Here is a 10,644-nt window from a genome sequence, read left to right as displayed (position 1 = left end):
TTTTTATTGTTACTAAAAGTCATATTAAATGCCATTAAAAGTTCATTTTATTGTAGTGTTTGAAAGGACATTTAATTGTTTGTCTTATAGCTAGACACTAGTAATACTTTTAAAAAAAGGTTTGCAACACATTATATTTTAATATAAAATAGTAAAATCTTATCATAGTAAAGTAATTAAGAACAACAAAAGATTTGCAATGACATGAATGAAGTGTGTTTTTTCTTTATTCTTTTTTGTAGTTATATAACATATTTTGTGAAAAAATTATTTGTAAAGTATATTTCTAGTTAACATATATTATTTTTTGTGCCATCACCCATTAAGATTATTTTTTAAACTTAACTGTTAATATTACAACATATATATTGTTCTTGAGAAAAAGAAATTTAGACGTTACTGTTAATAGAGATTGAGAAATTGTATTCGATAACTTTACCTTCTTAGACGTTAATGGTCAAGTGAATAACCTGATTGCTTTCTTAGAAGTCATTTCTTATTATTAACTCACACGTAATCAAAGAAGAAAATTCATTATATGTCAAATTTCTCACTTCAGAATATTTTTTATTAGCCCATCTATTCATGCATGCAAGATAAAACATTATTTTCTTATTCAAGTATGCATTAGTAAAATCTTGTAATAAGAAGGTTAAGAATAATAAAGAGATTTGCCTTGATATATGAATGAAGTGTCTTTTTTTTAGTTAATATATTTTCTGAAAGACTTATTAGTAAATTATATTTCTAGTTAACATACTATTAGTAATATTGTTGCACTACTAGAAAAATGTCAGTTTTTTGTGAATTTTTTTTGCAAAAAAATATTCGCAGAAATCTTTTGCGAATTTTCTTGCAAAAAGTTATTCGCAGAAATTTTTTGCAAATTTTCTTATAAAAAATAATTTACAGATATTTTTTACAAATTTTGCTACAATTTTAATGATCATAGAAATTTTTTTCCATGGTAAAAATTTGCAAAAAAATATTATAAGAATTTTATTTTGTTTCTTGCAAATTTTCTTGTAAAAATAAATTCACAAGTAATACGTACTAAATGGTAGAAAAATTTTGCAGGTAACTTTTCTTGCGGATTTTCCTGCAAATTTTAATCCGCGGGAAAAATAAAATAAAAAATTTAAATTTATAAGTTTAATTTTTTAAAAAAACTTCAAGTCCCACATCGATTGAAAATAAAACAATTAAAGAGTATAAAAGTTGGGGCACCACTTACCTTACAAGTTGATTTGTATGGTTGAGTGTTAGACTTATAATCTATAATCTTAGAATTTAAAAGATTATGTATCACATGTAGGAGGCATGGAAACAAATGCTTCGGATGAATTCATTGTGAGCATTTGAAAGTTGAAGAATTATTGATAGAATTTATAGTAATTACTTTCCTACGAATTTTTTTTGCAAGAAACTTTCCAACAATTTTTTTTTTTGCAGAAACCTTTCCTGCAAATTTTTTTCGCAAGAAATTTCACAAGAAAATTTCCTGCGAATTTTAAAATTCGCAAAAAATATATTATCCACGAAGGTACTCCTTGCAGATAAAATTTCGCAGAAAAATTTATAGGAACAATGTTTCCTGCGAATTTTTCATAAAAATTCGCAAGTAAAATTGCATGTAATAAGAGAAATTCTAATAGTGTTGCTCGTAAAAAAAAAGTAGTAATTAATACTGTTATTTCGTCACACATCAAGATCTTTAATCTGTGTTTATACTTAACTCTTGATCCTACAACATACAATTCCTAACAAAATGAAATTTACATGTGATGTGAATCATAGATTGAGAAATTGTATTTAGAAACCTCGCCTTCTTAATTAAACCTTTGGTAAAATGAATACTAACATTGTCCTCTTATATGTCATTCCTTATTATCAACATTAATCTTGGTCAAGTACAAAATCTGATAATAGTTTGGTAAGAACAAATTTGGTAAGTCCACCAACAATAATCATTATGATAAGTTTTGATACTATTTTAAAAAAGATGAGTTAATAATTTAACTCAATCTTACAAAAATCGATTTTGTAAAATCAGAATTGTTTCTCACTCATAAACATTAATAAAATCAAATCATTAGTCGATGTGAATCTCTAACAAACGTTGACATATTGTGTTATATCATTCAACGATGTGGATCACTAACAAACATTGTCATATTGCTTAGGCAAAGTGAAGGGTATACAATTAGACATGAGATTATATTTTATGAACCCGAAGACTGAAATACAAAATTCTTTAAGACAAACTTATATGGAGATGAATACACTTTCAACTCTCACTTGCAATACCAATAAAAAATTATAAGAAAATCTTGATAAAAAGTTAGGCATCTACAACTAAGTAGTAATGACAAATCCTGTGATTGACCTAAATCATTTAAAAAAAATTTACTGAATCAAAAAGATTTTATATCATTATAACAAAATTTATTATTATCGACAATTATTTAACGATAATAAATTAATTATATATATTTTATTATCTAATAAAAATATTAATGATTATAATAGCAACTAATAATCTATTTACATTACACTAAAATTTACTATTAACGATAATTATTTATTGAAAGAAAACTTAAGTCTCACATCACTTAGAGATAAGATAATTAAAGAGTATTATGAATCATTTCTTAAACTTTTAGTGACAATAACAAAAAAAATATTAAATGTCAATAAAAAAAATGCCACAAAACTTGTACATTTTTCCTTAACATTATAATAATCTTTACCAGCATGTATAATAATTATCGATAAATATTTTAGCGACACTGCATATAATAGTTAATGTAGAAATGTTGGTAAAAGACTTTGCAATAATTTTTATTGTCAATAAAAACCATATTAAATGCCACTAAAAATCTATTTTATCATAGTGTATATACTTCAAAGTTAATCATACATACAATTAAAAAAAATTAATGTCAATTTTGTTAATTGTGAAACTAAATTAATAAAACTTTTATTTAAATAATTTTGAGTTTGAAATATTAGCGTAATATTATGTTTTAAAAAGCTAAAATAAGTGTTATATTTTAAAAAAATTAAGTTTATTAAAAGCATAAAATACCTATACGAGGGAATGGAGTTAGCCAAATTCACAGCGTAATAATTGGTATTTATAGTATATAATTTGAAACCTAGTGAATGAAAAGTATATCAAGTATCAAGTCTAGCTACGTTTACACATTATTAAAACATGCCAAATTTAGAAAGTTGTTGTCATTTATTGTATATTTTATTTCCTTTTATACAATTTTTCTCTTACACATTTTTCTATACTCTTCTTCTTATACATATTTTTATTTTCAACATATTTATTAATTAACACTTATTTTATAAATTTAATATATATATATATATATATATATATATATATATAATATTGAAACGTTAAACTCGTTTACAATTGTATGAATATTTATATCATACACAATTAATATAAAAGTCACAGCTCGTGGGCGCATATATATATAATATTGAAATTTAAACTCGTTTGAAATTGTATAAATATTTATATCATACACAATTAATATAAAACTCAGTTGTAAGTATAGATTTTCACTGTAAATAATGCAAAATATATGATATATAAAATAATTGAGATAAATAAAAATAATTATTTATTTAATTCTTTAAAAAAATAGAAAAAAAATATTACTAAGTGTACAATTACAATTACTCATATTGTATTATATTGTAATAGCCATACAGAAACACATCATATCAATTAATAAATTAGTAATATATATACATATATATAAATCAATATTAATAATTACAAATATTTTTTTTTGTTTGTTTCCTAACTACTAGTCTGCGCATGTATTTGAAAATTACACCAAACAAGCACTATATATATGGATAATCCCTTCATTGGTTAAGTCATCAGTGCAAGTCCAGTTGCTTTTGGTAGCAAAGGTTATATAGTACTGAAGCTAGCTACTAACAGCAATATAGTTAGAAATTTTCCAATGATTTGGATAGCAATTTCTATAGTTTCTCTTACTTACTTGTGTCTATGGATACTGATGAAAGAGAGAAACAGATTACCGCCCGGTCCAAAGGGGTTGCCAATTTTGGGGAGCCTTCACAAGTTGGGGGCAAATCCTTATCGTGATTTGCACCATCTAGCCCAAAAATATGGACCTGTCATGTATTTGCGCTTAGGTTTTATGCCCACAATTGTTGTTTCTTCATCACAGGCTGCTGAACTATTCCTCAAAACCCATGACCTTGTCTATTCTAGTAGACCACAACATCAAGCAGCAAAGTACGTTCTTTGGGATCAAAAGGACTTGGGTTTTGCTGAATATGGTTCTTACTGGCGCAACATGCGTAAAATGTGCACACTAGAATTGCTGAGCCAAACCAAAGTAAACTCCTACAGAAGCGTGAGGGGAGAGGAACTCAGTACATTGATCAAGCTTCTGAAAGAGGCAGCCAATGATGGAGTTGCTGTTGATGTCAGTTCCAAGGTTGTAGCACTCAATGCAGACATATCTTGTAGAATTGTTTTCGGAAAGAGGTACACGGACCAGGACTTGGGTGAGAAGGGTTTCAAGGCTGTCATGCAAGAGCTAATGCACTTACTCGCAACTCCTAACATAGGTGATTACATTCCTTATATTGGTGTACTTGACCTTCAAGGACTAGTCAAGCGTATGAAGGCACTTCGCAAAACATTTGATGTCTTCTTTGACAAAATTATTGATGAGCATATTCGATCAGAAAAGGGAGGAGACAAGGTGAAAGATTTTGTTGATGTCATGTTGAGCTTTCTTGGTAGTGAGGAATCTGAGTATCGCATTGAACGATCCAATATCAAAGCCTTAATGCTGGTAAAGAAAATGCATGACACAGTTTGACATTCTTTCCTCATACATTTTGCTTTTCTTTTTAATTAAAATTATTGTTTGCTTAAATATTATTGTTGTAAATGCATAGCTATCTATCACAGTACTCATGTATCTTTTTCACAGGATATGTTGACTGGCTCATTGGATACTTCAGCTACATCAATAGAATGGACACTTTCAGAACTCCTTAGGAATCCAAGGGTGATGAAGAAAGTCCAGATGGAGTTGGAAACTGTGGTGGGTATGAAGAGGAAGGTGGAGGAATCAGACTTGGACAAGTTGGAGTATTTGAATATGGTTATAAAGGAAAGCATGAGGCTCCATCCAGTGGCACCGTTAATACCACGCTATTCAAGGGAAGATTGCATGGTTGGAGATTTTTTCATTCCCAAAGATTCAAGGGTCTTCATAAATGCATGGTCAATTATGAGAGACCCAAGTGTTTGGGATGAGGCAGAGAAATTCTGGCCAGAGCGATTTGAGGGAAGCAAAATTGATTTGAAAGGACATGACTTTGAGTTGATACCATTTGGAGCCGGCAGAAGGGGATGTCCAGGATTACAACTGGGCCTGACTATGGTTCTTCAAACAGTGGCACAACTGGTGCATTGTTTTGATTGGAAGCTGCCAAATGATATATTGCCATCTGATTTGGACATGACAGAGAAATTTGGTCTTGTAATGCCTAGGGTCAATCATCTACTTGCAATTCCATCATACCGCCTTCACGATCAAAGTGTTTAGGAAAAAAAAAATGGGACAGCAATTTATGTTATGTTTACTGGGATCTACTTGAATAAATTCCCAGGAAAATAAATTAGTCTCTCTTTCTTATAAGGAGAAAAAATAATGGTGGGTCGTTGTATTTTATGTTAGGTACGTACTGTTGATGTGGATTTAAATACATTTCAAAGGAGAATAAATTACCGTCTCTCTTTCTTATCATCATCATCAAGAATTATACATGTCATTGTCTGTCAAGGAAAAGAATGATTTTCTCGTAAACGCCATGCATAAATTTCAATCTTGATGGCATACAATGAGTTGTGCGGATATCTTAGTTTAAAGTGTTGTTTTATCACTTTATGGTTCCTTTGTATTCCCTTTCCTTGCCGAAGATTGACTTATTTTTGTTGAACGGAAAAGTAAAACATGCAAACACTGTCACATCATTCGTAAGACTAAGATTTATTGTTGGTGTCAGGTTGGGAAAACAGAGAATATATCTATTCCACCTTCGGAGAAATTTTGTGACCATTGAATAAAGTTACATAAAAATCCAGCTGTATCAATTCTTTGTATAAATACTTCCGATCAGAAAAAGTAATTTTTGCATTAAAATTTTATACATATATAATAGTTGATGAAAGAGGCACTTCTTGTCTCTGTATGTTTATTTTTTAGACGATTTTGAGAAAAAATATTCTTAAAATATATAATATAAATTTAGGAGTAATAATATCTAATTAAAAAAAGTGAAAAGCAAAAAAAAATAGTTACAAAAATTTATTCTCTTTATAATAGTCATCACCATATAACAACAACAATTCCAACTAGGTAGGCACCCCTGTTGCCGTGGATGATCTGCAGCCCAACAAAAATATATTAAAGAAAGAAAAATATAAAGAATATGGGAGAGTTGGCCAAACCCATAGAAAAAAGCTACGATCTGAACCTAACACTAGGGTGACCAATCTTGTTATAATTGAACACCTCATAAAAGAACCCTGTATAAATGTATCGTAATATGCGAGTTGTCTTTGTGGAAGAAAATATGCAAAAAGTTTTGATGATGTTAAAGTATTGAAAAAAATAAAGATCAAGTTAAAACAAGCTGATCAAGAAGCAAGATCTCAAGTAATAACTAGATAAGTCTTGACTGCTTAGCTTAGTATGTAAAATGAACTTTTAGAATTTGCAAATTTAACTTGTCATTAAAATAAGGATTTCAAGAAAACCTAAACTTAATCTTTTTGAATATAAGAATAAGTTGTTTGAAAAAAAAGCAAAAAGAGTATTCAAAAGATTAAACAAAAATAATTTTAATTGGAAAATAAAACCTTTCTATATCTTAAGTTTTCATAAGCTAAATCAGGTGATATGTGTCTGGTAATCGATTATCACTTGATGTAATCGATTACCAGAGAAAGAAAACAAGTTCAAATGTTAAAATGCTCTGGTAATCGATTACTCATTCCTGTAATCGATTACCCGAAGAGAAAATTTCAAAATTTGAATTTAAATTATACGTTTCAAACATTTTGAACTTAAACCGATGTAATCGATTACCAAGTCTTGTAAGCGATTACCAGAGCCTATTTTCTAAAAAATTATAGAAAGTTACAACTCTTCATGAAAAGACATAACCTAAGAAACAATTGTTTATAAATACCTATAATTTTTCAGAGAAAGGTGACGAACTCTATTGTGAAAATCATTTACAAAATCTATTTGGCCAAAGTCATTTGCAAAATCTCTAAAGAGTTATTTAAGATCATAAAAGTGTAATATCCACTCTTCAAGAGAGTCATTCTGTAAAACTCAATAGATCATTGGATTTTTAGAGGAGAAAGGGTTTTTCTCCTTGTTGGTGTTTGAATCTCAACACAAGAAAAGGGAGTTCCGAGGTGTTGGAGGATTCAAGTCTTGTAAGATTTACAAGAGTAGTGGAAATCTCAAGTGGGAGACTTGAGGACCGGATGTAGGCAGGATTGGTCGAACCAGTATAAAATCAAGTTTGCAATTCTTCTTTCCCTATACTTTTAATTTCTTGTTATTAATTGTAATTGTGTAGTTTGCATCATCATTCGTTCTTTACATACAAATTTGTCTAAGAAAATAAATTGATAAGAAAGTAATTTAGAAAAGTTTTTATAAGAAGAAAATTTAGAAAACTTAATTCACCCCCTCTTATGTTAATTGAGGCTAAGTGACTCACAGTCTTCACGAAATATGTGACTACCAAAAAGTTCAGGTAATTTTTCCATCTATTCTGAATCTTCCATGGGACTAAATTCACATGCTTAAAAGCAGAAACTACCAACAACAAGTCATATTCTAGCCACAGGTTTTTTCCAAGCCTTTGTTTGTAGCAATTTCAATAGCTATAACATTGCACCTATCAAGCATGATGGGCATGTTTAATTCCAAGGTTATAGCCGCAAAACACCACCCATTGAATCTATTTCTAAAGATCTCACCACAACTCTATTGGATACAAGCAACGCCCATCATTATTAGAATAATAGGGAAATCACGTATGAAAAGAATATTTTTTTATTCTCTAATTATTTTTTAAATTTAAATTTTTACATCAAATTAAAGAATGACATATAAAAAATATATATAATCATTAAATTACTAAACATGTTACCTACAAACTCTTATAAATATTAGACTCCTTTTAGTTCTTAATTAGTCTCTTATTAATTTATAGTCTCTGTTGAACATGTCTCTTAATTACATTCATCTTATTCCTAATCAAATCAAGCCTTTATATATTTCTTTTATTACTATTAATATATTATAAGGATAATCTTTTTTATTTCACTTTAGTCCTATTTAAATTAAATTTCGCTTTGTATTAATTCATTGAATCTTCATAAAAAAAATTTGCTGACACTAGACATAGATTATAAAATCTAAATATATCTGAGTGATGTGATGAAATGAAATGTTTATTAGTCATTAATTTCGTAATCATCATGCATCTTATTTTATTTGATGGTTTTTATTAAAATAAAGTTGTCACATTTTAGTTATTATTTTATGATGTCAATTAAATATTAAATAACAAATAAAATGGGACAAAAAGATTATATAATGAATATTTAAGTCTGTTATATATATAGTGAAGATCAAATTTTTGAAAAAGAATTAAAGATCCACAAAATGACGGTAGTTAAAACTAAGAGTATATTTAAGAATAGGTTTTCTGATAGATTATGCTTTTGCAAAGACCTGTCTGTTTGCTAAACTGTCATTAACTGCTGTTACTAGGCCTAAATTTCCATTTCATTTGAGTGCAAGGTTGTTTACATGAATCATAATTTTGACTTAATCAATCTTATAATCATTTCTCATTGTAAAAGAGAAACTAGTTTGGTTGAGATATTGTCTGGTACATATTTTACAAATTGCGTCAAAGTTAATTTCTTCAACAGTTTTTTTTACGTATTTCTTTTCCACATACTTTACTGTTATTTATTTCGACAAAAAGAAAAATTAGGATTAATTTATCATTCTCTTTAAAATAAAACGTTGGTTTAATAACTAAATGAGCAGTATCATATACATTCTAACGTAGTTTCCAACAAAACTAGAGAATATTATTGTCAATATTATAGTGTATATATATTAACATAGTATCACATGAGCAGTATACAAATTTCATGTATCTAATTTGACTTAGAAAATAAAAAATTATTAATTAATGTTTTAAAAATCAAAAGTACAAAGTTAAACAAAAATATTTATTATATTAAAACCTAAAACATAGTGTCATTTTTGTATATTCTTAAAAATGCAAATATTATAAGTCGTATTTAATTGATAAAGTAGTATATGCATTCACCATGTGTGATGAATTTATTAAATATTTAAAATTATTCATGTCATAATTAATAGTTGGTCTTTAATATTTTTTTCTTGAGATTAAAGAGGTGTTTACATGAATAGAATGTCTCATGTTTATAATTTTGATAGATTACATCTATTTTTTATAGACAAATGGTGATTAGAATATTTGATCTTAATTTGTATAATTTTTTTGTTTTTGTTGAGCTATTGAGCTATTGTGGATATATCTACTGCATTATCAAAGAACTTAGAATGGATTTACCCTATGGTAAGCAAGTGGTTCGTAATTAAAGTCAATGTGTCTAACAAATTCTTTTATTACCTTAATTAAACAAAACTATTTATACTACTTTATTTGGTGTTCGTTTTAGAGTTATAAACAACAAGGACATTATGAATGTGGATACTATGTCATGAATTGGATGTCAGAAATAATTGAAGGGAGATTAACAAATGGTTGGAGTGAGGTACATTTAAAAATATTGTTAATTTCTTTTAATGCTTTTTATGATGTAACTAATATATGATGTATATATGTTGCAGCTTTTTGAAGATGCTACACCATTGGGGGAAACCAAATTGGAAGACATTCGGATTCATTGGGGAAATTTGTTTTTAGAAAAATTTAGAAATAGATCATGTTGAAAGGTCTAATATTACATGTAAAATTTAGAAATAGGTGAATGTGGTTTCAGTATTAGGTTCCCTAGTGCATGTCTAATGTAGTGTGACCTAATTTTTTTGATCTTCTCTTCTCCTTGTAAGAGAAAAACTCTTCTTTATGGATACTAGATTAGCCTCTCTTGGTTTCCAAGTATATTGTTTCTTTAGTATTATATATAATGATAACGATCCCAAATTGGTCTCTGTTGGTTTCTCTTACATTGGATAATTGAATCAGTTTTATTTTAAAAATGAACCTGGTTAAAAAAAATACAATCTACAACGGTTCTATGCAAAAACTGACATAGATGTATATATATGCACATCTAAGTCGGTTTTGAATAAAAATCGTCTTAGATGTGCACATATACATCTAAGTCGGTTTTGAATAAAAACCGTCTTAGATGTGCATATATACATCTAAGTCAGTTTTGATAAAAACCAACTTAGATGTATGTGCACATCTAAGACAGTTTTGTGAAAACTGACTTAAATGTATAAATACATCTAAGTCGGTTTTTATGTA

At 28.1% G+C, this 10,644-nt stretch overlaps 1 protein-coding gene and 1 long non-coding RNA gene across 2 annotated transcripts; both read left to right on the top strand.

The window, feature by feature from the left end:
* The first annotated feature begins 3,903 nt into the window (after positions 1-3,903).
* On the top strand, positions 3,904-5,825 carry LOC109797754 (cytochrome P450 71AU50). The gene is made up of 2 exons (XM_020357879.3): positions 3,904-4,859; positions 5,001-5,825. The coding sequence occupies exons 1-2, from the start codon at positions 3,993-3,995 to the stop codon at positions 5,619-5,621; spliced, it is 1,488 nt and encodes a 495-aa protein (XP_020213468.1). The 5' UTR covers positions 3,904-3,992; the 3' UTR covers positions 5,622-5,825.
* Positions 5,826-8,137: 2,312 nt separating this feature from the next.
* Positions 8,138-10,314, top strand: LOC145955341 (uncharacterized). Its single transcript, XR_014431957.1, has 2 exons — positions 8,138-9,922; positions 9,999-10,314. It is a non-coding gene; the product is annotated as an uncharacterized LOC145955341 (long non-coding RNA).
* Positions 10,315-10,644: the final 330 nt, after the last annotated feature.

Source organism: Cajanus cajan, chromosome 2 (genome assembly GCF_000230855.2).
Source record: "Cajanus cajan strain Asha chromosome 2, NIPB_CcT2T_4, whole genome shotgun sequence".
Taxonomy (NCBI): domain Eukaryota; kingdom Viridiplantae; phylum Streptophyta; class Magnoliopsida; order Fabales; family Fabaceae; genus Cajanus; species Cajanus cajan.
The sequence above is the reverse complement of the archived record's forward strand: the minus strand, read 5'-3'. Positions and strand labels throughout refer to the sequence as shown.